Genomic DNA, 27784 nt, shown 5'->3' with positions numbered 1-27784 from the left:
TCCCCTCCCCACGTATCCTCTAAGAAGAGCTAAGAAGAGAGTAGATTGCAGATCCTGTGATCCCAGGATGGTAGCAATAACACCATTGCACCATAGATTTCCAGGTAACACTGTTATCATGTCCGATCAGGCAATTATCAAATCCAACCTCTTGATAACGTGAATCATATTAAACTTTGCTACATGGTGAAGGAAGTGCGTGATTCTTTAGATGCAGAGTAAGTGGAAAGAACTGTGATAAATACATGGGCCATGCAAGAACAGGCAGCCTGATGATTAGCACGGATGTGCTCCTAATCAAAAGATTGGCTGTAATCATAATGGCTTTACCAAACAATGAAATTCAAATTTTGATTGACCATAATCATAATGGCCTTACCAAACAATGAAATTCAAATGAACGTAGCCGCCCGATCTGGACTGTACATACCAAAACAAGGAATTGAATCTTGAAACGAAGCAAACTTCACATCCATCAATGAAATTCTTGTCCATTTTCTTAATATTTTGCGAATAATATTGAGCCATATCTCCCCGTCATGGGATTTTGGCGCACAATTTGTATACCAACAACCTTTGAACACAAAAAACATATGCCAAGACGATAATGTCCAGTTAAACAACAGCGTCATGGGTCATGACATTGAAAATTTAATGCTGCAAGCCCAAAGCTTAGTCCTTGTTATATACGACTAGTCATATCCTTTCACACTATGGAACCATACAAATCAAGCGCTTGGATAGGATCATTCATTTTGAGATAATGCATTATAGTGAAAATGTGGTTGCATGGCAAAAAACTATGCACTAATGCTCTTCACCAGAAAAATCGGGCTCTGCTGGTTTCTGCAATAATATCACAGGAAGTCTTTCCTGCAAGCGGGCCTTGCGCGTTCCATTTCGGCGCAAAGTCCGCAGGACATTCGCTGCAAATCTTGAAGCATACAATGTAGCACCAAGGCTTGGTGAACTAGCACCACTGCCTGCCATTGCAGCCTGCAACCTTTCCTCCTCTTCGTGTAGAGCATCCTCAAGTTTCTTTCTTGAGTACCTGCGCCATGCTGCTTGTATGAAACAAGCAGCCCATGTCCTCCACTGATGCGAATACAACCTGAATGTATGCTGGAGCTGCTTGCTGTGGAGCCTCCGGAATTGCGAAGCAACGAACTTCAAGTCTTCGGCCATTAAAGCAAAAGCTTCCACCTCAGACAATGCCTTCACCGTCCTCGTTGAACTGGGGAGGCTAGAGGCTGAGTGAGGGTCCAGTGCCCATGTGAGAAGCTCTTCTCCACAGAAGTCCCCAGCCGTGAGAACATCTGAATTAAAGAAACCAGTTCTTCCACCATTCGTGGTCATACTCTCTAGCTTTCCTCGCATGATAAATAGCATCTCGTTCACTGGATCCCCTTCACGAACAATACAGCTGCCTTCTGTGTATAAAACTGGTTTCAAACGGTCACACATGGCATCCATGAGTTGATCATCCATCTTTTCAAACAATGGAACCTAACAGGAAGAGAAAAGCTTGCATGAAAACCTCACCAGTTTTTACAGACATGGCATGCTTTTAAAAATATCAAGTTTTGACTGGGTTGAAAGAGAAATGTATATAGTTGGAATCCCCCTATGAAGAATGCTGAATATTACCTGGCCTTCGGGAAAATCAATCTGTGGGCTGGAGGTACGTTATAAATAAGGAAACTTTAACAATTGATAGATTTTACAGCATGGAGGCAGTATATTGTGGGATTGCCTGGTGTCATCTGCACTTATTGGTTATTTCCTTCGGTGGACGTTTCTTTCACAGTTCCATAAAAGGCTCTTGTTTGGAATAAGTTATCCAAACATAATAGTCTAGAAGAATGTCAACAATGATGATATGCTTACCTGAGAACTAAAATGCAAAACTTTTGATTGAACATTGATAGATGGTCTACATTCAAGTATCCAACTGCCAAGGTTGTTTTTCCTTGATAAGTTGGTTTTAATAGAGCAGAGCTTTACTTCCAAGTGCCTATTGTCCATATGCTCATGACACAAACACAGTCATCACACCTGCTAGCAGTCACAAAGAAACTTTCTGGTGTGCAAATTGGAACCCATAAAAGTTTCAGGGTCCATATTGTCTGTCCATCAAATGACAACATCTAGAAAATGTGAATTTTATTACTCTTTCAACAGTAATTGTAAATCATTGCTGACCCAATTTTGAAAAAGAATCCTCTGGTCAGCTAGCGTTGGCAAATGATGAGCCTATCGATCCTTTCTGATTTTAATACTGCATATAAATTAATAATGGAGGAGTCTTGCATAATATTGGATGCATATTACTGATCATCCTCTTGCAGAAGATAGACAAATTCAGCCACATCTTAGCAAACCTAGCTGGTAGATAAAGGACTTCAAAGAAAAAAGAATAGGACTGTGAGAAGTTGCCACAGCCTTGGCTTTGTTTTCCAGCTTGACTATTAACTTATAACATCATTCATTAGCTTTCCTTGAATGCTTCTCCTATCGCATCACCAAGAATTCCACTCTATGGAGTTCTCCCTCCTTCCTAGGAAAATTGATGAACAATGGAGATGTCTAATTGCATCTTTGCCTTTTTACATGATGGATATTGTACAGGGCATAGGATCTGAGAGTACTATGTTGATGGTGGAGACCATTGACAACCAACATTAACTGAAATAGTATCAAGACCCGTACCGGTCGGTGATTCGCACGTTATAGTATGGATGCATACCATGTCATTTCTAGGTAAACCTTTTTTTTTTTTTTTGAATTTTTTGAACTAAAATTGGCAAACCATTTCGAACCCCTATTTCAAAATTGGCAAGAAATAAATAGGATCCCCTATTTCAAAATGAAAAAAGAGATCTTTGTTTCAAAAAGAAACAAGAGAGGCTTCTGAGCCTCCCTCTCCCTCCCTCCCTCTCCCTCTTTTCCTCCCTTCCTCTCCCTCTCCATCCCTCTCTCTCTCTTTACCTCCGTCTCCTTCTCCCTCTCCCTCAGTTTTGAACTGATGTACAAAACCATGCTGGTAATCACATGATCTGGTTCAGTACACCTTGAGCCGGTTAGTTCGGTACAGTTAAGCAAACCCTGCTAACGACACTTCTCCTAAAAGCATTCATTTCTTGGAAGTCATATGATTAGCACAAAACTTGCAATGCAAATCATATATTAGCGGTGTGATTTGTACATGTGTTGATTTAAGATATTCTGATGAATGAGCAAATGAAAAGGATTTTCTTTAGGTAATGCTATAAAAGTTCTCTCTGCTCCCAATTTCAACTCCAAAATTCCCGCTTCCCACTCCTCTCCCAGCCTTACCTCTTCTTTGTCCTTGGGGCCTCTCCCTGAAAACATCACTCTCACAGTCACAACCCATCTCCCTCTCTCTCTCTCTCACTCTCTCGCTTCTCTGTTTCATTCATATATTTTTCAGGGTATTTTTTCTTTCCAAATATACTTGTAGCCACCTATGCCCTATTGCCTTTTCATATTCTCTCTTACCTTCTTCGTTCTAATAGACAACTCATTTTCTCTTCTTTCTTCTTCATGCCTCGTTATTCTTCCTTTTTTCCCATTCTTTGGTCAACAACAGCAACCATGCCTCCCATCATTTATCCTTGTTCTTCCTTCTCCTTTACCATCTTCTTCTTTCTTTTCAAAGATATGCAAGACAGATCACAAAATCTCATGATTACTATAGTAATATAGGCCTTAGTTTTCATCATAATGCATAAATCCTGAAAGTAAACTTTCTCCCTTTTGGTTTCAGTATTATACTTATTTTCTGTATTGCCTAATCAAACTTGAAACCCTATTGTATGCAGCTGTTTCACCATTTTAGAATTGCAGATCTGAAATACATAAATCTATTCAAATTAGGTGGTTTGGCTAGCAAACTAAAATTTATACTTCCTTTGTTCGTTTTACATTTTCACTACATGCATGATGTCGCCTGCTATTAGGTCAAGACTTAGGTTTGATATGATTTTTCATTCTAAAAGAAATGAAGTAAATTTTACATAAACTAACCATAACAAATATCAAATTAGGATCCGTTGCATAGTTAAGCATAATTTACATTTTGACATCGGTCCAACATCAACCCTCCATATTTTACATCTATGCTTGGAACCGACATTGTTAAAACAAAAGAGTATGATTGTCTTTCAAAATTTTGATACTCATGCACTAGTGGATCAAGTAAAAGAATTGTACAGCTATGTGTTTGTTTGGCAACACTTTTATTTCTCTTTTTTATTTTTAAAAATAAAAATATAGAAAGTTGAGGCCAAAACATGTTTGATTCCATTTTTTATTTTTATTTTTAAAAATTATTTTCATTATTTCTAAAAAATGAAAATAAGAAATCTTTACTTTTAATATTTTCAAAAAAAAAAAAAAGAAACTCTTGCTTTTTACCATCACCACTAACACCACCTCCAGACCATCACCACCGTCGACTTCCCACCTGCATTGTCATCTCCTCTCCCACTGTCGCTATCTTTGCCACCATCATCAATGTCATCTCTGTCGCCACCATTGTCGTCGCCATCAATGTCATATTGCTCCCCGCATTACTAGAACTATCATTACCACATCCACCATATAGGATTATGATGGTACAGCGGAAGCATGGATTTAAAAAAAAAAAATAAACTAAATCCTAAACATTAAACCCTATACCAGGACCTCCCTAATAATTAACAATCATAGAAAACATTCTCATAACATAATTGAAGGTATAGAGGAATACCTGTAATGCTTATTCCAAAACTTCGACAGAACCTCCATCAGGCGCCTACGTGTTCGTCCTCCAACGGTGATCCATATAGAGCTTTGATCAAGACACTGACTCCTTAAGATGGTTCCTCCCTCTGAATTCTTTCTCCAAAAACTTCTTTAGACAGCAGAACCTCGGGACTTCCTTCCTCTCTTCCTAGCCTTCCTATCTCTACCTTTCTTGTCTCCTTATCTTCTTTATATCTCTTCCTAGGCTCTTGTCCCAAAATCGGACTTGTCCTTACTATTTTAGGACTCGTCCTAACAAGGGAAGAAAGGGAATAATTGGACAAGAGGGGAGACTTGTATAAGAAAGAAGAGATTAGGATTTTTCGAATGAATCTGAACCCCGACACATCCCTTTTTATATTTGGAGACCGGACGCTTATCCAATCATCTCGCGCCCTTCCAAGCAATTTCTCACACCCATTCTCACACCATTCTACCCTTCACATGTTGGTCCAAGCCTGATCTCTTACGTAGAAGCATCAGAATTAATTCCAAGAGTCGCTTCCCATAGAAGGACTCTTCGGAAAAAATTCTACGGTGTTTCCCTGAAGGGTCGCGCAACCTTATATTTGGCGCCTCACTTCTCCACCATTGATCAGCGCACAAAGCCATCCAATGGTCCACAAGAGAGACGCTAATCAAAAGTAGACATAGAAAAAATTTGGAGATGAATTGGCGTAAATTAATTTTAAGAGACCTTAACCACTTGGACTCTTAGTCCAAGTGGCACCAATCTTGATAGGGGCGACTAGGGTTAGGATAAGATCAAGTCTAACTTGATCAAATCCCATCCATTCAACCAAAACTCTAAAGCCAACTTAAAATGCCACGCCCCATATGAATTTCAGCGTGAAACAATTTAAGATAAGCTAGGAGAGGACATCCCATCTTATGGGATGCCAATCTGAATTCTGCGCTAACCATCAAACTATCCCATGCGACAAAAAAAATATTTTGTGAACGTGGAAGCCTGATTTTATGCGCCAACAATCTTGACTCGATCAGCTAAGGATTAACCCAATTTGAAACCAAAATTGGTTTGAGTTTAATTGGATTTAATTAGCCCAATCTAGAATCAAATTTGAATTCGATTCGAAACAAGGAGCTAGGGTTCGCAACATGTGCTAGCATGTTCATCTTGCAAACATGATCTAATCCAATTAGACCTTTGATCAATTCTCTTTGTGTGTAACCCATTGGATTTCAAATCTAGCCAGCAATAGGTCCAGATGCAAGTTGATCTGATTTGATTAAAATTCAATCTAACCGATTTAGGTCCAATCGAGCTAACCCGATTTTAGCAATTAAAATTCTTTCTAATTGGCAATTGAATTACAATATTTAATTCCATCAAACATACAAGACAAGATTGATATCTAACAACGTATCATGCCTATCCGGAAGATATAAAATTTTAATAGAAATACTAAAAATATCCTTCAATGGTAAATTATCGTGTAATTCGATCCTGCAATCAACCTGCATCTCGAATATGACTCTGGATATAGAATAATGTCAAATCTAATATCATATTCATATTTCTCTTAATCTTATAATAATGATTTAAATAATGAAACATTAGAAACTCTTTCTAATTTTTATTCTGCTTTAATCAAAAACTCCCTAAATCATCAATTGATTAGAACAAGTAGAATGTGATCTCCTCTTACCAGGAGTGATCGATTCCATGTTGACTTAGTCACAACCTCCATACATATTCCACCATATCCAGAATACCTCGTACATGACTAAGTCATAAATGAGTATGAACCAAAATACGGATTCATGTATACAAGGTTCTATGGTAGTCTCAAATCAAAGGATTACATGCACAACTCCCACTATAAAAAAAAATCTTTTGACAGATAAATAGATCCATAAGATGTTTCTTAAGATGGATCAATTCAGTGAACTCATTCTCTAATGAGCATCCACATCCTTGTATTAGTGTCTCATACAAGTGGTTTATGAGATCAGCCATCCTCTCCATCGAGCATACATAGGAAGTGCCAGTCTATCTGAAGCATTATTCCCCTACTCAATACTCCTATGTCTAAAAATATTCTAAATCAAAATTTTTAAGATTTTAGATCTTATAGGTATGATCTCATCATAATCCTAAAACCATATCTTGATTTATGGGGTTCATCATAATAATTACGAATATAAGATGCAGCACATGATGAAAAATAAATACCTTATATTTATTCATAAAGTGTCAATTACATGAGTCTGGAAGATTACAAAGAAAACTTATCAAAATATAAATTTCGATTGACTTGTATGGCATATTCCTTTCAATCCTCCACTTGCACTAAAGCCAATCGTCCTTATATTTTATCTCCATACAATCGAGGTGGCGATCGAATTGCTGTTGTAGTAAAGCCTTAGTGAACGAGTCTGCTATATTGTTCTTTGTATCTACTCGTTCAATGACTACATCTTGTTTTTCAACTATTTCACGAACGAGATAAAAACGCCTTAGAATGTGCTTGGATTTATGATGAGATCTTGGTTCCTTAGTTTGAGCAAATGCTTCAGTATTATCTCGGTAAAATGGTACTGAATTTTCAATCTCAGAAACGACATCCAATTCAATGAACTTCTTCATCCAGACAACTTCCTTGACGGCTTCACTTACAGCTATGTACTCTACCTCAGTAGTTAAGTCAGCTACAGTCTGCTGCTTAGAATTTTTCCAACTTATTACTCCACCATTTAGAGTAAAGACATAACCTGAAGTAGACTTGCTATCATCAGGGTCTGATTGAATACTAGAGTCAGAATACCCTTCTAATTTTAAATTAGATCTCCCATATATCAGAAAAATATTCTTAGTCCTTCTTAAGTACTTAAGAAAATTTTTCACTTCTTTCCAATGATCCTCACCTGGATCAGCCTGAAATTTACTAACTATACCTAACGCATAGGCAACATTAGGCCTGATACATAGCATAGCATACATGATTGACCTTACTGTCGAAGTATAGGGAATAGAACTCATTCTATTTCTCTCTTCCGCAGTTTTAGGAGACATCCTTTTTGAGAGATGTATGCCTTGACTTATGGGTAAATAACCTCTTTTACTCACATCCATGTTAAACTTTTTCAGTACAAGATCTATGTACCTGAATTAGGACAAGCCTAACATCCTCTTAGATTTATCTCTATAGATCTTTATACCTAGTATATAAGATGCTTCGCCCAAGTCCTTCGTGGAAAACTTACTTGATAGCCATGTTTTGACCAATTGTGACATTGGGATATCATTCCAAACGAGAAGTATGTCATCCACATATAAAACTAAGACAATAACATTTCCATTAGTCTTCTTGTATACATAAGGTTCATCCATATTTTTGATAAAACCAAACTCTTTGACTGTAATATTAAAGTAGATGTTCCAACTCCTCGAAGCCTGCTTTAATCCATAAATAAATTTTTTAAGCTTGCATACCTAATTTGCTCTCCCATTAAAGACAAATCCTTCTGATTGAGACATGTAAACCTCTTCCTCAAGATAATCATTAAGAAATACGGTCTTCACGTCCATTTGCCAAATTTTATAATCATGATATGCTGCTATTGCAAGCATAATCCATATAGATTTGAGCATCGCAACAGGTGAAAATGTTTCATCATAATCAATATCCTGTTTTTGTCTGAAACTTTTAGCCACCAATCTGACTTTATAGATTTCGACTTGGCCATCTGCTCCCATCATTTTTTTATAGACCCATTTGCATCTAATAGGAATCACATCCTCTGGTGCATCAACCAAAGTCCATACTTGATTGAAGTACATTGAGTCCATTTCATATTGCATAGCCTCCAGCTATTTATCTGAGTCCTTGTAACAGCTTTCGTATAGATCAGAGGTTCGTCATTCTCAATAATGTGGCTTTATTATTCTCAATAATGAACCCGTACCTCAAAAGTGCATTTCGCACTCTTTCTGACCTTCGGAGAGATGCGTTTTGTGATTGTACCTCATCAATGGGTACTTTTGATTGAGTATCTTATGCTTCTATTTGTAGGTTCTGAACTTCTCCAAGTTCAATTTTCCTCTCACTGTCTCTTTCTAGGACAAACTCCTTTTCTATAAAAATGGCATATTTACTAACAAACACCTTTTGTTCAGTAAAGTGGTAAAAGAGATAACCCATACTCTTTTTAGGATAACCTACAAATAAGCATTCATCTGTCCTAGCACTTAACTTATGTCTAAAATTTTTTTTACATAAGTTGGACAGTCCCATATCTTAAGATACTTAAGATTAGACTTCTTTCCTCTCCATATCTCATATGGAGTACTTCGCACGAATTTAGAAGGTACTATGTTCAGGATATAGACAGCAGTCTCTAGGACATATCCTCAGAAGAAAATAGGCAAGTCTGTAAGGCACATCATGGACCGCACCATATCTAATAAAGTATAATTCCTCCTTTCGACTACACCATTCAACTGCGGTGTATGAGGGGTCCGCTCTGAGAGAATTTTTTTTTAAGATGATCTAAAAATTCACTGGATAAGTATTCTCCTCCTCGATCAGATCAAAAAATTTTAATATTTTTTTCAATTTGTTTCTCGACCATACTTTGATACACTTTAAATTTATCAAAGACTTCGGATTTGTGTTTCATAAGATACACATACCCAAACCTAATTAAATCATCAGTGAACGTAATAAAATAAAAGTATCTTCCTCTAACTTCAGTTGTCATAGGACCACATATGTCTGTATGTACAAGTCTTAATAACTCACTTGTTCTTTCTCCATGTCTACTAAATGAAGTCTTGATCATTTTTTCCATAAGACAAGATTCACAAGTACCTAATGATTCATAATCATAAGGATCAAAGAAGTCTTCTTTGTATAACTTGTTAATTCTTGTCTCACTTATATGACCAAATCGACAATACCAGAGTAAAGTATTATTTACATCATCTCTCTTTCATTTTTTGCTTTCATTAACATGAAAAATATTGTCATCAAGAGAGAATCAGAAGATCATTATCAAAAATGCCATGATAGAGAATTTCATTAGAATAAGAAATGGAGTAACTATTGCTCTTTCCATTTATTTCAAATCCTCGATGCAATAGTAACGGTACAGAAATATTCTTAATGATTTTAGGCATATAATAACAGTTTTCTAACTTTAAGATCTTTCCAGAAGGTAACTTCAAGATATATGTCCCCACAGCTTCTGCCTGGACGGACTCTCCTCCAACACCGTAGAGCTCGAAGTCACTCTTCTTCAAAACTCTAATGTTCTGCAGCCCCTGCAATGACTTGCATATATGAGAACGGCAGGCGGTATGCAATACTCAAGGGTCTGAATTGGATAAACTTAATGACAAAATTGTATGTATCTCATACATACCTTTTGGTGCATTGCTTGCACCAGCCTTTACAAATGCAAGATAATCCTTGCAATTTCTTTTTCAGTATCCTGCCTTGCTGCAGTGAAAGCAGGTACCTTGTCCGAAAGCTTTCTTCCCTTTCCTCTTCATCTTGCCACCTTTAGGGTTCAATCCTTTTTTTGAACCCTTCATGCCTGATTTCTTCTTAGAGGTCTTACCCATAATTAGAACTGGAGCTTTGTCCTTTTTAATATGGCTCCCAGCTATTTTGAGTATGTTTAACAGCTTAGACAAAGAGGTATTCAGTATGTTCATGTGATAATTTACAACAAACTGAGCGAATGATTCAGCAAAAGAGATTGCAGGATCAAATTCTGACTCAATTCTCCATCCATTACAAAATCCAATTGATCCAATCTAGTGATCAAATCAATGACCTTAAGGACATGGTCTTGTACGGATGACCCTTCAGTCATTCTAGCATAGAATAATTGCTTAGATATCTCATACCTAGCAGTCCTACTCTGTTCTCTATACAACTCCTTAAGATTATGGATTGAGTATCCATGCTTTCATGCTGTCTCTGTAATTCATTGCTCATAGAGGCCAGTATGATACACTTGACAGTCAAACTGTCATTTTTCCACATCCTATATGTGGATACCTCTTCTTCAGTGGCATCATTCCCAACCTCTTGTAGTTTAGGAACATCAAGAATGTAAGAAAGCTTCTCCTAAGTGAGTACAATTTTTAAATTGCTCAACCAGTTTACGTAATTGAGATCGGTCAACTTGTTGGAATCTAAAATTCCTCGTAATGATAATAAAAATGCCATTTGTAGAATTTAATCTATATTAAATAAAGAACATAACATAAGCAAACAACTCATAATGACGTACATAATTAAATAAGGTCTTTTGTTTAATTGTGCCTCTCACTATTTTTATTGAATATTATAGTCCTCTACTGTGATGAACGAGATATATAAATATATATATATATATATATATATATCTTAATGGGATTGAGATCCTAATTCCTCGTAATAATCTTGTGGTAACACAACAAACCCTTATGAGTTCATAGGTAGGAAACTCTTTCCAGTTGCATCTCATGCAATTTCCAACTTTATCTTGGCCTCTAAAATATTAATAGCCTTATGATAACACAAGCTTTAATATTTTAGTTAAGTAAGATCCTTCATTTCAATACAGTCAAAATCAAATATTACTGTCCTTGTGGTAACACAACAAAACAGCAAATCCAAAATTGCCGTAAGCATCTAATATGCACCAAGAATATATTATATCAGTTTCCATGGCAAACTTTGTGGTAACACAACAAGCTTGCCATAGTTCATGATATAACATTAACCTAGCATGAAGGAAGGCCCCTGGTATTGTTTTCAACATTAGAGTTTTTCAAGTTCAAGATTGTTTAACCAAATTGGCCAGGTAAGTAGATGGGGGTCTCCTCATTGCTTTCCTTAGACACCAATAAATTTGTCAGGTCGGTCAACGAAACCAATTAAAGAACCACCTTTAGCACTTTTCTAGAAACCAATTTATCAATTGATCAAAAATTGATTAACCACCCATAGTTGCTACCACTACTGCTTAATATAATTTTATGAGAACCTCATTGATCTCATACACATTCTAATTTCATAATGCTATATATATCAGCATTAAACATTTTATATGTGCCAGTATGACATATAAACATTCATCATTCTAAGGCAACCTTACAGCATAATTCCATTATGTTAGGATAACCTTATTTCAGAATGACGAAGTGGTGGATTAGACATCATTAATTCATATCATCATATGAAAACATGATTAAAGCATAATTCATAGCATAATTAATTTTAAACTATGAATATCTGCATAGCATGAATTACATAAACATTATCTACATATGATTGACTCAAGCAAGGTCTCACTCTGATACCACTGTAGGATTATGATGGTACAGCGGAAGTATGAATTTCAAAAAAAAAATTAAACTAAGAAATCCTAAACATTAAACCCTATACCAGGACCTCCTTGATGATTAACAATCATATGAAACATTTTCATAACATAATTGAAGGTATAGAGGAATACTTGCAATGCTTATTCCAAAACTTCAGCGGAACCTCCAAGTGCCCACATATTCGCCCTCCAACGGTGATCCACACAAGACTTTGATTAAGACACTGACTCCTTAAGATGGTTCCTCCCTCTGAATTCTTCCTCCAAGAACTTCTTTGGACAGCAAAACCTCAAGGCTTCCTTCCTCTCTTTCTAGCCTTTCTATCTCTACCTTTCTTGTCTTCCTGTCTTCCTTATATCTCTTTTTAGGCCTTTGTCCTAAAATCAGACTAGTCCTTACTATTTTAGAACTTCTCCTAACAAGAGAAGGAAGGAAATAATTGGACAAAAGGGGAGACTTGTGTAAGAAAGAAGAGATGAGGATTTTCCGAATGAATCTGAACCTCGGTGTGCGTCCCCTTTTATATTTAGAGATCGGATGCTTATCCACTCAACTTGCGCCCTTCCAAGCAATTTCTCACGCCCATTCTCACACCGTTCCACCCTTCACACGTTAGTCCAAGCCTGATCTCTTATGTGAAAGTATCAGAATTAATTCCAAGAGTTGCTTCACGCAGAAGGACTCTTTGAAAAAAATTCGGCGGTGTTTCTCCGAAGGGTCACGCAACCTTATATTTGGCGCCTCACTTCTCCACCATTGATCAGTGCACAAAGCCATCCAATGGTCCACAAGGGAGGCACTAATTAGAAGTAGGCGTGAAAAAAATTTGGAGATGAATTGGCGTGAATTAATTTTAAAAGACCTTAACCACTTGGACTCTCAGTCCAAGTGACGCCAATCTTGATAGGGGTGACTAGGGTTTGGATAAGATCAAGTCTAACTTGATCAAATCCCATCCATTCAACCAAAACTCTGAAGCTAACTTAAAATGCCACGCCCCATATGAATTTCAGCAGGAAACAATTTAAGATAAGCTAAGAGAGGGCATCCCATCTCATGGGACACCAATCTGAATTCTATGCTAACCATCAAACTATCCCACGCGACAAAAAAAATATTTTATGAACGTGGAAGCCTGATTTTATACGCCAACAATCTTGACTCAATCAGCTAAGGTTTAACCCAATTTGAAACCAAAATTAATTTGAATTTAATTGGATTTAATTAGCCCAATCTGAAACTAAATTCGAACCCAATTCGAAACAAGAAGCTAGGATTCGCAACATGTGCTAGCATGTTCATCTTGCAAACATTCTAATCCAATTAGACCCTTAATCAATTCTCTGTGTGTGATCCATTGGGTTCTACATCTAGCCTGCAGTAGATTCAGATGCAAGTTGACCTGATTTGATTAGAATTCAATCTAACAGATTTAGATCCAATCGAGCTAATCCGATTTCAACAATTATAACTCTTTCTAATTGATGATCGAATTAAACTCTTTAATTCGATCAAACCTACAAAACAAGATTGACGTCTAACAACGTATCATGCCTACCCGGAAGATATGAAATTTTGATAGAAATACCAAAAATACCCTTCAATGGTAAGTTACCGCGCAATTCGATCCTGCGATCAACCTGCATCCAGAATATGACTCTGAATATAGAATGATGTCAAATCCAATATCATATTCATATTTCTTTTAATCTTATAATGATGATTCAATTAATAAAATATCAGAAACTCTTTCTAATTTTCATTCTGCTTAGATCAAAGACTCCCAGAATCATCAATTGATTAGAGCAAATAGAATGTGATCTCCTCTTATCAGGAATGATCGATTCCATGTTGACCTACTCACAACCTCCATACACATTCCATCGTATCCAGAACACTCCACACACGACTAAGTCATGAATGAGTATGAACCAAAATACAGATTCATGTATACAAGATTCTATGATAGTCTCAGGTCAAAAGATTACATGCACAACTACTATAAAAAAACATCTTTTGACAGATAAGTAGATCCATAAGATGTTTCTTAAGACAGATCAATTCAGTGAACTCATTCTCTAATAAGCACCAACATCCTTGTATTCGTGTCTCACACAAGTGACTTATGAGATCAGCCACCTTCTCCATCGAGCATAGATAGGAAGTACTAGTCTATCTGGAATATTGATCCCCTACTCAATGCTCCTATGATTAGAAATATTCTAAATCAAGATTTTTAGGATTTTAGATTCCATAGATATGATCTCATCATAATCCTAAAATCATTGCCTTGATTTATGAGGTTCATCATAATCATTACGAATGTAAGATGTAGCATATAATGAAAAATAAATACCTTATATTTATTCATAAAGTGTTTGAAAAATGATAAAAAAAATCCATCCAAATATAAATTTCGATTGACTTGTAGGGCATATTCCTTTCACGCCATACCACCGTTGCCATCATCTCCTCCATAAATCTTAGTGTCCCTACCAACACTGTAGCTGCTACCACCATTACCATCACCTCCACCATACTGCCATTACCCTCACCAACACCACCACCCCCAATACCTCCACCATGACAACCATCACTTTTGCCAGCATAGCAATGTTTATGTTTTTACAAATAATAGTCAATACTAAATATATTTAAATTTTTAAAAATTTGAAAAAAATGAAATACACCTTTATATGCTTTAAAAATAGAGAAATAATGAAAGAAGTGCCAAACAAAATCTAAATTAGTTAGATAATGTACATAAAGGCATAAGCTCACAGGTAAGTACATGAAATGAAAGCATCCATAAAGTCTAGTGTGAAACCATTTGATTGCTTGTGCTTGCAGTACGGAATGGCAAAATACAAAGTCAAGCTCTTTTTCCCTCAACATCTAGGGTTATAGGCATGTAGCTTAACCAAGTCATATAGTATGAATATTACACACATATCCATGTACAAAAAATAACAAAAAAATACCATAGTGAATCTAAGAACCTCAGTGTCATATCTCCTCCAAGACAAAGTTTGAACTACTAATTTATTATGTACTTCTATTTTGGGTATCAGAACTACCCAAGAAGCTCTTAGAAGTACAAATGACATTCTTATAGTAAGCTGCAACTTGTCCTTGAATCTTTTAGTGTTGTTAGGAAAAAGCAAAATAACAAAGGATTTAGAGCAGAATAGTGAAACCCTAAATATCAGCAAATATTATTTTTCCTTAGCAGAAATATGGAGAATTGATCAATCTCATTGGAGAAATAAAATGCACCACAGACATCAGTGAATAATGACCTACCCTCATGAGAAGTTTCAAACAGAGATGACGCTTTATATCCCTTCGAAGGTCTTTAGGAAGGTTCCGCAGAATATTCTCTTCATTGACACCTCTTGTTTCTTGCCACCTGTACTGCTCGTGACGACGAATTCGCTCCCTAAGGCTCTCTGGAAGCAAGCGGTGAGACATCCACTGCTCTGCATCTCGCCTTTTCACTCTCATCTCTTCTATCCTCACAGTGGTGGACTGCAGATAAGTCTGTAACAGTGAAAGCAATTTAGTTGGGTTCAATCAGTATAAATGTTGCCTCTTTTTTTTTTTTTTTTTGATCAGCAGCAAATATATAGTTGCAGAGCAATATATTCCATAAGAGAGTTATCTCTATTAATGACCATAATATACTTAATGCCATGTAACGTTTCATGACATGAACTCGACTTTGAGCAGAGATTTTTTGACCTATGCAAAATCCTTGAATTTTGTGACGCTACATGCAAGGTTGAGACAAAGGCATTTATTTGAAAGGGAATTATGCACATAGTTACTAACAAGAAGTGAACATATACAGTTGTCAGCAGGAAACTGGGTTTTAGCTTGTGGCATTGGAACTGTAGAACGTTTTTGGTTAAAAAAGAAAAAAAAAAAAAAGAGTCCAAGGATATCTTTCAAGATTCCCCATACAATATTATATGGGAAGAATTCATCTCCTGATTGATAGAGCAGATTGGTCAGCACAAGACAGTTACAGTAGAAAGATAAAGTACAGGGGCGTCCAGCATTCCAATTTAAACCATTTAGCCTTTCATCAAGAATTACTGCAGCCAACAATATTCGGAATATTTGTTATTTCATATTTAATGTGATGGGACAAATATGCATACGATAATTAGCAGTTGAAGTACAATAACCTGCATATTCCCAATGAGAAGTGCAAACAAAACTAAACCAGAGATGGAAACGAAAACTGCAAACAGGATCTCCCAGGTATAAGTACTTGTTTCCAGATTCTGGCCAAGAGCACTGCAAAGAAAGCCAACTGTTAGGCCCAAAAGTACAACAATGAAATAAAATACAACCAGATCTCACTAGTTTTACTCCTGATAAACTATAGGCATTTCATGAACAGTAAATATAAGTATATAACCAGAAACAACAAAATTAAATTCCACTTACAGCAGGAGTTAAGATGAGCCATCTACAGTAAGAATCTACAGGTCGGATATGATGTAAAATATTTAGAATGCCCGGAAACAAAAAAAAAAAAAAGTCTTAGAGGTTTCTTGTTAGTTCATTGCGTGATTATCCATGGTGGTGCCAATGAACCTGGATAGAAGGTATGCAGACCAGGCCCTATTAGTTAGATGTTCATTCTATTGATCATAATCTTCACATCTAAAAATTCACACAAACCAAAATTAAATGGGACTAAATGCTCCTAAATACCAGCCAAATAAAATCAAAATCAGTCAATTTGCCCTTAATCTAATCATTTTATTCATACACATGGATTGAAGCACCTCCAAAACAGTTAAGTTTCGGTTTTTAAAAGTATTTTATCGGATACAAGTTCAAGTTTATCAACCTTACTTCTTTGCATGAAGCCTCACTAACAGAAAATTAAATGAATAATTTACAACTTAGTCTTTTAGGTGGGTTGGCAAGATCAGTTGTAATATCTTCTTTAAGTTGTTAAAGAGGGCCGCAATCAACTTATAATTTTCATTACATATGCATGTATAAAGAAATAGGAAATTTCATGCCATCGGAGGTCTAAGAGCCTTATCTTTAACCAGTAGCAAGACATGAGAAGCCCACACCAATATGCAAACAACCGGGCACAAATGCACATACACACCCAAAACACACACAAAGGCACATATGTCGATATAAATGAAAAAAAAAAAAAAATCCCAACAAACTTAGGGCCTTTAATCTCAAAGATCTACTTTGCAGTAGACATGTGGCTGATGCACCAACTGGCTACCTGTTGCTGTCATTTATTTCAACAGTCTTGTCTCCTTTGGGCAAGATCGGGCATGGTTGGGTAGAAGCCCAAAGCAAGCCTGAAACTTCAAGCTTAGGCCCAAGCCCAGCACAGCCTGAACCAGGCTGTGCCAGACCCAACACAGTATGACTTTTCAGGCTGGGCTGGGTTCAAACCGGGTTTTCATTCATTTTAGACAGAAATGTTGGCCCAGGCATGGCCCTAAGTTAATTGGGCTTCCTGAAAACTGGGCCAATCAGGCTTGCCACCTAAAAATCCCAGCATGCGCTTGGTTTTTTTGTCTGATCAGCGGGCCACTCCGGCTGGCCTGGCCCATTGACAGGTCTGGTCAACATTAACTCCCCTTACATCCTCTTGATAAAGGGCAAAACCTCCCTTCTTGGAACTTCAAATCACTTTTAATGAAAGCCCAGTTACCACTTTCTTAAAATTAGGAATGACCTGACATGGTTTTGGGAACCCTCTAGTTCAGGTAATCCTCCATATGCAAACATCATAGTCCCACATAAGTGCTCAACGATAAAGTATAGCTCTCCACGAAACCTATAACACTTACAATAAACAATTTCTACTTCAACACCAAGGCATGATTTGGAGTGTGCTTCTTCTTGGGTATTGTTCCCATGGTAGAGCAAAAAGACAAAACACAAGCTTCCTCATCATTCTTTTGATATATTACTTTCCAATAGACTACTCTAACTTGTACTTGAGATTCAAGTCCTAATGGGATGTCCCATAGGACACTAGGATAGGATACCATCCCATGTGTTGGGACAAGGCCGTCCGGCTAGCATCCCAACATCTCGATTGGAACATCCCCTATCCCGAGTGTCGGGATGGTGGCGCATCCCGTTCTATGAAAAAACCAGGACAACATGAGATTTAAAACCTTGTACTCATCAACAACGAATTGATGCAAGGGTACAGATAAAGTCTGTCATTTCTTTTGGATAATGTAATTAAATAATAGATTGACATCAAAAAAGAGATACTTCTTAACTATTTTCTTGGCTAGACTAACCATGGGATCAGCCTAGCATCTTATGAATTTATTATTACAGGTGCTAATGTTGAAACTGCATGAACATAATTTCTTGAATTCACCCAACAAGAGCAGAATCAATAATGATATATGATGAATTCAAGTAGGGAGATAGGAGAAGAACAAAAAGGATAATCACGATGAAATCAAATAATTCTTTGCAATCTTCTTGAATTGTGGAACATATTTCCTTGCCTTGGGGCTTTTGTTGGTTACTAACCAGGAAAAAGTTCTTTAGTAAAATAAGCCTATGTTAGATTATGATCTTTTTTACTTCAGCAATAGTGCTTCTAATGAAAATATGGATAAAATGATTTCAGTTTGTATCATGAGAAACAAACATGCCGGGTAGGCATATTTCAACACACTCAAAGCCTGCTAGGGAATTTTTTCTTGCTTTGTCCACCTGATCATCTACAAAGACATGGCTTGATTGCATGGGATTGCATCCTTTACCTAACTTGCACTTATTTGGAGGGAAAAGAATACCAGAATATTCTAAGGCCATGAAGGAAATGCTATTTGCATTTTGAATAGGATATTCTTTCTTCTTTTCGGCGATCATGTTTCAGCGATTTTCAAGGCGTATCCTCTCTTAGAGCTCTGCTGCAAATATGGTCAATTTCCAGGAACAGCCAATTGCCATTGTTTTAGCTTATACATGTCTTGTGCCCTTGTTTCTTTTAGTTTTACTCGCATTTCATATACTTTATTGCACATGTATCCTCGTAACCTTGGTTTCAAAAGACCTTGTTATCCTCCATGTTCATTTCCTTGGCAAAGAGAAGATGTTCATGACCAAAGCAATTACGACACAACTTTGGTTTGACATATCTGGACAACTGTCTTTCCATATGTGAGATATTACTCTCTTAACGATTCAACATCAAGCATTTATTAGGCTTTTACAAAGTTATCATCCTTGGAACCTACAGAGCAACTGCAGATAGCTTATAGTTTCGAACAACCTTTATTATAACGTGTCATTTACATTAACTAGAATATACTGTACTGTTTGATAAATTTATAATTACATCTGTTATTTGAAAATACTTGTTTAGATTCTCATTAGGCACTGCCCAATCTTTACTCTTGAAATATTAAAAAAAAAAAGAAAAAGCTTCAATTGGATTTAGAGAACGGTCTGACTTATCAGATGTTGCTTCTCAAAATAAGACCTAATTCTGAATATTACACACGGATATAATTTCAACCATAAGCATGTTTTGACCAAAGACAGAGCTTTCAGTCTTTTAAAGCTCCATATATGGAGTACCTAAAAAAAGAGGTTGAACTTGAACACATCATGTTTAGAATGTGATTAAATGTGAGTTCTTTATGTCTTATTATGTAATTAAATTTTCGATAGCATCTCTTTGACTGCACCTAAGTTTGATTCTCAAAAGAGTAAATAAGAAATCACTAGAAAGAAGCCACAAATTTCATGAGATATTTATTCTGTTTCACCGCCAAAATGCAGTAGAGGTATTTTCTCTCCAATAACAAAACAAGTTTATCATGAGTTGATAAAGTTCTATACTTATGAATATTCTAGGAATAGTGCAAACGAGTGGCAAGACATAAACAAGTATCATTGAAAGAAATAATTTCTCCAATACTGAAATAAGAGTTACATATGCTTCCAGAAAACTTCTAAGATAAGAGATTAAAGAATTCATTTTCCCAGTTATCATCATGGTACAAAACTTCCAGCCTAAAAGTATGATTCTTTTGACAGAAAGGAAAGAGGTGACATTTCAATGCACAAACCTCAGGTTTTGGAGTCCCCACCAAAAGCAATAAAACAACTTCTCCAAGAAGTTCCTTGACTGGGCAACATTTTGAAGAGCTTGTAGATATATTCCAAAGTTAAAAATAGTTGCATTGTCTTGAATTACAGGGCAAGCAGACAACAAGAAATTATTGTTTCCAATTCCATTTTCACCACAGAATAGAGAGGCCATAGTGCAATTATTCTTGCTACAGGCATCTCTCCAGCATGCATCTTGTCGGTCAATAGCAAGTAAATACCACATTGCTCCAAGTACCTACAGCAATCAAAGAAAATGAGTCCAAATGATAATCATATTCTTTAGTGTAAAGCAGTATTAGGTCACACATTAAAGATGATGATGATGATGATGATGGTATGCAGATTATTAGGTTTGCAGAAAGGAAAACATAAGGTCATACTGTTTGCCCTGTGACAAGGAATTACTTAAGTTCTGTAAGTTATCAGTGGTGCATCTGGAAGGATTGTCTGGAAAAGGTTATTTTCTCTGCCTAACTTCCTTTTCTCTTAAGAAGATCAGATGGCTTTCTCAAGCACGTATTTTACTTTATTCTTGGCTCCATATGCATGTGGAGAACATTGTTAAGCAGGATTGCCATAGTGTATCAATAGCCAGGAAATGCATAAAAGACGATTATCTCCAAAACACAAAGTTTTAATATCTCCTAGCCAATTTCTTTAGAAGAACAGATTTTTCTTTCCTTTTTTAAGAACATGTTTTATAAGATATCAGACGTGAATGCAAGTTTTGTCGAATCAAACCAAACTGGGTGGCAAGATTTTAAATCCCGTGGGACGGGGCTGTTCCAATTTTTCCATGGAATAAGGTGCACCGCCGTCCCGCCCCATCCCGATACTTGGGACGAAGAATGTCCCAAGACGTCCCAATTGGGATGCCGAAATGCTAGCGAGACGGCTTGTCCCAACACATGAGATGGTACTCCATCCCGATGTCCCACAAAATATCTCGGGATGTCCCGCTGGAATCTAAATCCCTGCTTGGTGGCAAGGTTTGCTGAATCGGTACCGCCGGCCGTTTCGGCCGGCTGACGGTACGGTTCAGTATGATTTCATACCGTACCGAACCGACGATCCGAACCGGAAGAAAAAAAAAATTGAGAGAAATAGAGAGAGAGAAAGAGGAAGAAAAAAAAGAGGGAGGGGAAGGAGCCGGTGGGGCCGCCGGACGGCCTCCGACTGGCCGCCGTGGCTGTCGGAGGGCGCCGTCCACGCACGCGGCGCCGCAGGTGTGAAACAGGGGCATCGCCCCTGTTTCGCAATTTTTTTTAAAAACATGGTTTTAAGTGAAGTCGGCAAACGATTTGCCGGCTTCACGATTTTTGTTTTTTTTAAAAAAATTCTTAAGTCGGCAACTCGTTTGCCGACTTCACGATTTTTGTTTTTTTTTAAAGAGTTCTTAAGTTGGCAACCCAGTTGCCGACTTCATAAGTTTAAAATAAAAAAAAAAAAATCGAAACAGACGTCATCTATTTCGAAAAAGAAGAAGGGGGCGGAGCCGCGGAGAGGCTCCGCCCGCTCGACCGCTCTCAGGCCGTCGGCGTTGACTCGTCGACCACCGAGAGCCTCACAACGGAGGCACCGTCTGTCCAGTAGGTTCCCCACCCCCCCTCCGAGCGCTCTCTCTCTCTTTTTTGCTCTCTTGAAAGCCCTATCGGGCGATACAGGGCTCGAAAATCCTCCGACGGCCGCAGCCGGCCACCGCCGGCCTCCGGCCCTCCCTTCCCTCCCTTCTCTCTCTCTTTCTTATTTTCCATTCTTTATTCTTTGGTACCGCCGGTGTACCGATTTTACCAGCCGAATCGTGCCGGTTCTCCACCGGTCCGATACGAGATGGGGTGTACCGACCGGTTCGGCACGGTATGGCAAACTTTGCTTGGTGGTATTCCCCATAGGCCCATACCATATCAAAATAACCAGGAATTGGGATGGAATTGCATGCTGATTTAAGCCTGGGTCTGAACCAAGTGGTACCAACCACAACCAGTTCTGGGCAATATTGTCTAGCATCGACTGATTCACCTGCATCCCAGGCATAGAACGAGAACAAGGGTCTCCTGACCCTTTTTCTCCTTAGATTTTGGTTAAACTTGGTATGAGAGGAAAAGATAAGGAGAATTGATCTAGGAGACGAGTTGTAGCCATCTTAGCCTTATTCAGGCTACATAGGGATAAGATCTCCTCTCCCTTTTTCTCAATGCCAAAAATAGCCAAAATTTAGAAAAACAAGAGGAAACCATGCCAAAATTTGTATTTTGCATGACCCTATGCTATGTTATAGTTCTTTCTCCGATCAACATATTGGCACAAAAAATATTTGCAATGCTTTTTAGACTTTTTTCTAAAAAATTAATTTCTAAAAATAGAATATAAAAATGCTAGTCAAGAACTAAAACTACCGACATGCTTGGGGGCATGATTCACCGAACCACCCCAAATCGAGCAGTTTGGAGTGTATCGAACCATGCCAGTGGCCAACCTGTGTGGTTCAAGTGTTTGATTCGGAATGTCGGTGAAAACCGAGCGAGAGAGAAGAAAAGAGAGAAAGAGAGAGGTGAAGGAGATAGAAAGACCGGCCATCCCGTCAGAACTCTGCAGTCCTCTATGAGAGAAATTAGAGAGAGAGTGGGACGGGGGAGGAAGAGAAATGGAGAGAGAGGAAGTCCGTGAGGAGGCCGTCAAATCACCGTCCGTGGCTACCATGGGTTCGAAATAGGGGTGACCCACCCCGTTCATCATATTGTTTTTAAAAAATGCGATTCACATTAAAGCCGACAATGAGTTTGCCGGCTTCACTTAACCCTCCCTTGTTTCAAAATCGCGAATAGATTTCTACCGTCCAACGGCTCTCTGACGACCTCCCTGCCACCTTCCCCTCTCTCTTTTTCTCTCCCTCCCCCCTCTCTACCTCTCTCTCTAATCTCTCTTGCAGAGAACCGTGGATCCCCGGAGGCCTCGGTGGCCACCGCCGGCCTCCCTCTCCCCTCTCTTCCTTCCTCCCTGATTCTTTCTTATTTTCATATCAGTTCAAGTCCGGTACGGTCTGATACGAGGACATACCAACTCATACCGTCAACCAGCCGACACGAGATCTAGTTCCGAGTTGGTGAATCTTACCTGGGGGAATATCTACACTTCCTAAGTTTATGCCCAAAATTGAATAAATGTAAAAATTTTCCTAAATAATCACCTTGTTAGCTAAAAAATATCTATGAGGTAACCTCTGTAGGTCGCTATAATAGCCTGAATTAAAATCTAATTTTTGATTTTTCTAATTTAATATGTTTTTAGTATAAAAATATTTTAAATAACTATTAAATCTAAAAAATCATAAAAAATCAGTAATGTGCAGAGATCAAAAGGATATACTTTTTGAAGCAACTAGCATCTTTGTTGCATGATTTTATAAATTAACAAAATTATATAGTCATTTAGAAATTCAAAAAATCACTAATCAAACTAAAAATCATGAAAAAAATGGTAGTTCTCAAAATAACTAGACATTATAGGGAGCAACTAGATATTTTACATGGTTATGTAAATTAGCACAATTATTTAATGACTTATAATTAAAAATAGCCAACTACACTAAAAAATGTGCAACAAATAGTTAAAAATGTAGTAGCATTTCATATATCTTGAAGTCGTAAGTGAAGTGTATGGAACAAATTTGTGATTCATTTATGACTTTAAGGACCTTTACTTTTAAATATCTTTTACCTGTAATTATATTATAAAATCATGAAATATGATGAAATACAAGTTAGTGTTTGATGATTAGTTGTCAAAATTGCAAGATCCCACATCCAAACACGAAGTCAAGTAGCAAAAAGATGAAGGATCCTAACATTGGATGGCAATATGGAACCATGTTGGCGAGCTAGCACCAACCAAGGAGAAACCGGTGTGACCTAAGCACCCAAGGAGGGCCACCCAACTCAAGTAGCATGTAGCTGGTGGTTAACCTGATGCGATAGCTTGCAACAAGGTGTTGAGCAAGGTCCATTAGTAATAAAGCAACATCTTCAAGATACCAAGGACGATATGAAAAAGGCAAGGACAAATAGGACCAGATAAACCAACAAGCCAACCAACCACCGCAAATTCAAGCTAGCATATTGGTGAAGTCTAAATAAGAAGTGGCAAAGAGATAAGGTGGCCAAGCACCACACATTTCAGACTCTTTAATAGCCAAAGTGGCTACTATTTTTAGCCGATGTGCATCCGGTATCTAGCCTCTTCACCTTAGACTTTATATCCTAGATAGCCCTACCCTCTTATGGGTCATAGTATACCGCCTCCTTCCATAATATGTGCTGGCTAGCCCAATGTCAGATAGGAGGTCAATATCAAGGAGGTTATCCGGGATTCTATGAGATGGATTAACAACAACAAGACTAGGGAAAATATTCATACGAGGCATATAAAAATTCTACATAGCACTAAATTTGAGTACATGTGTTGTAATTTTCAGTTACCTGATATAAATCCCTTTCTAAAACTATAGTTGATAACTTCATTTATTTAAATTTATTTGCTCTGTATAGTGTTCTATGATCTTTAAATCCTAAAACATGTACCAGGGAACCCCTTAAATCATAAAGATTGGAAAAAAAAAAAGAACACCTTAGATCTTGAATCAGCATACGAGAATTAAAAAAAAATAAACTAAATTAATAGAAATAATAAAAAAAGCATTTTGGTGTACTAGTACCTGACCAGCATGACCCACCATACCATGTGTTGGTATAGGACCATAAAAACCTAGTACCTAATTGAGATGATGCCCACTATCAATGCAACAAACCTTATCTGAATGAATGACAAGGTCTATCCATCCATTGAATTTGGTCTAGGAATCATGCAGTTCCATAAAATCCTATAGTAATTTAGAAAAAAAGTACAAATATATGAGAGATCAATAGAGAACCCCAAACAGGAAAAATGCACTTCCAGGGGGAAGATGCAATCCCTGCACTCTAATGGAAATAAAATTCATAAATCCTCAGGAAGCATTTGCATGGTACTATGATGGCATAATGGCATGAATGAAAGGACAGAAAACAAAGTCATGGAAATAGAAAATTTTGACGTATTCCACACCGTAAAAACCCATGGCAAGTAAAATGATATTAGTTCCCATGTTTTACACAAGATTTTCTTAGATATCCATCTCTTTTCTGGTTGTAGAACATGAAGCAAAGCCCACTCCTTAATAGGGGTCATCTCTAGCGCATATATAGATCATAAATCATCTCAATCATTTTTCATCATCTTATCCTCTAGCACTGCAAACTATCAACTTTTTCTAGATTTCTTTACAATGGTCCAAGTTTTACCATGTACAACTTAACATCTCTCTTTTATACATTCATCCTATGCACACAGCCCCTTTTACTAGAGGAGTAATATTCCTATCTGCACAGCATAGCCATCCTTCTCTCGGTGGAGATTAAGGTCATAAATTAATCGACTTTATATGACAAACACAAGGGATATAAGAAATCTTTTCTACTATATTAACCCCAACTCCAGAGTTTCCTGTTCATGAAGCTTTGCTTTTCTGCTGACTCTCCAATGTTATCATGTCTATCATGTTTGCTATACTCTAGTCCAGTGTGCCCGTGTGTGCACGAGAGAGAAAACTGTGAAGGCAACCGAACAAGCTCAGTCTCAGAAAAAGGCACAACTGAGAATAAAATGAAACAACCTACCATCACTCACCCAAAAGAAAAAAATCTATTGACTGTATTAGCAAGCCTTACCTGAAAAAGAGAAAGCCATCGATAATTTAGTGACTACTAACTCACTCCTCTAGATGGTTTAGTTACTAAAGCCAAGATGTTTATCTCAGAAAACTATACATTGAGACCTCTCAATACAATAGGGTAAACTACTCATCTAAGCCATCTAAAAAAAAAAAAAAATCTCCGATGCCCTTGGAAGCCTTAACTCACTAATCTGAAAACAACACTCTACCATGATATATTTACCATGACATTTATGAACTGAATAAGGCACTTCATTCCTAACATATGCTTTTCCACATGTAGCCCCTTTTGGTCTAAAAGTTAAAAGATGGCTTCAGTTCAATGTTTATATACTTTGTCGCATTCACGCAACTGTCAGAAGTGATCTCTTTCATCAACCAGTTCTTGTGTAATAAGGCAATCTTCAATTGTCTCCCTAAGTGTTCTCTATAAGTTAAGATGTTGGAAGTAACCAACCTAGAGAAACACGTAATAAAGGTTGTTACCTCAAATTTCAGTATCTTTGCACTAGGAGAGCATAGATATACTGTTTAATTTGCATTAATTTTTAGTCTCTTTTAAGGCCCTTAGATTATTTTCATGGTACTTTCTCCTATACTCATTAATCATGATTTTGTCTGTCTGAAAATAAAACAAAGAGCAGCTTCTAAAACTATAGCAATCAGATATTATAACAAGTCAACAACTATAAAGAGATTGAACTAAATGTCAGGACTGGCAAGCCATGCTACAAATTGCAAACTGCAAATTTAATAGTCTCTTTGATAAATATCCCATACAAAGCAGCAAAATGTTAGTTTCTTCAAATCTTTAGTGAATCCTGTTTCATGATGCAACATATGTTCTCCTCAATGTTACCTAACAACCACTCCAGGAAAGTTGTTTCCTATCTCCAAGACAAGGAAAATTCTTTTGTAAGGTTTTTGCGTTTGTCATCAATTAACTAAATAATAAACTTGATGGTTGGTCTTTCTGGCTAAGATCCAATAGTTCCTCGATAACTTCATAGTGTGACATCTGAGACTGAATATGCAATAGTGCACTTATCCACACTAGCCTACACCAAATTTATTTTACTAGCATATAGCCCCATGGTACTCCATTCTTCATCCTTGCCAAAGCTCAGTTAATATATTCTTGCTCAACCCTTTTCAATTTTTGCGAATAAAACACCAGCATTTAACAGTGGGGGTAGCACAGGGCTTCAATAGTATAAGACCTACAAGAGGGGGGAAAAAGCAAGTTTTAATCATGACAATTATTTAAAATATGAATACAATATGCCCTTGCATTTACTTTTCCTTACATTATGTAGATTATATTCCATGTTGTCCATTCATGGACCGCCAGAGATTAAAAAACAATAATAACTTAAATAAGCAAAAGTAGCACTGTGGCAGGAATTGGTATCAGTAGATACAAAAAAAGAAAGAAAGAAAGAAAAATAAAATAGTATTTGAGAGAATCACAAAGAAAAAGCCAAGATACATGGACTTACATGACTTGCAAGCATATAAAGTAAAAGGTTTAAAGCAGCCCCAGCCCATGCTGTTTCAGTAATTATGCCAGCAGATCTTGTAACATCAAGATATAATAGCATGATCCTACCAAGTCTTGGCACATACTGGCATATAATGATAAACATCAAAACATTTTTTGCATTGAGAAGTGCTGACCCTTTCAATCTGGGTATGATGATCAATACAACCACCTGAGCAGAAAA

General features: G+C 37.2%; 1 protein-coding gene across 1 annotated transcript in view; it reads right to left on the bottom strand.

Moving 5' to 3' along the window:
• Positions 1-471: 471 nt before the first annotated feature.
• Positions 472-27784, bottom strand: part of LOC105040706 (cyclic nucleotide-gated ion channel 1) — a 36776-nt gene continuing 9463 nt past the window's right edge. The window contains exons 4-8 of the mRNA XM_010917361.4: positions 27560-27772; positions 20251-20528; positions 16342-16453; positions 15455-15691; positions 472-1506 (exon numbers count right to left, since the gene is read on the bottom strand). Of these exons, the coding sequence (XP_010915663.1) occupies positions 808-1506; positions 15455-15691; positions 16342-16453; positions 20251-20528; positions 27560-27772 (1539 nt within the window). The 3' untranslated portion in view covers positions 472-807. The remainder of the gene's footprint in view (positions 1507-15454; positions 15692-16341; positions 16454-20250; positions 20529-27559; positions 27773-27784) is intronic.

This window comes from Elaeis guineensis, chromosome 3, assembly GCF_000442705.2.
Source record: "Elaeis guineensis isolate ETL-2024a chromosome 3, EG11, whole genome shotgun sequence".
NCBI classification, from domain to species: Eukaryota; Viridiplantae; Streptophyta; class Magnoliopsida; order Arecales; family Arecaceae; genus Elaeis; species Elaeis guineensis.
Note: the sequence above shows the minus strand (reverse complement) of the source record. Positions and strands in the feature narration are given on the sequence as shown.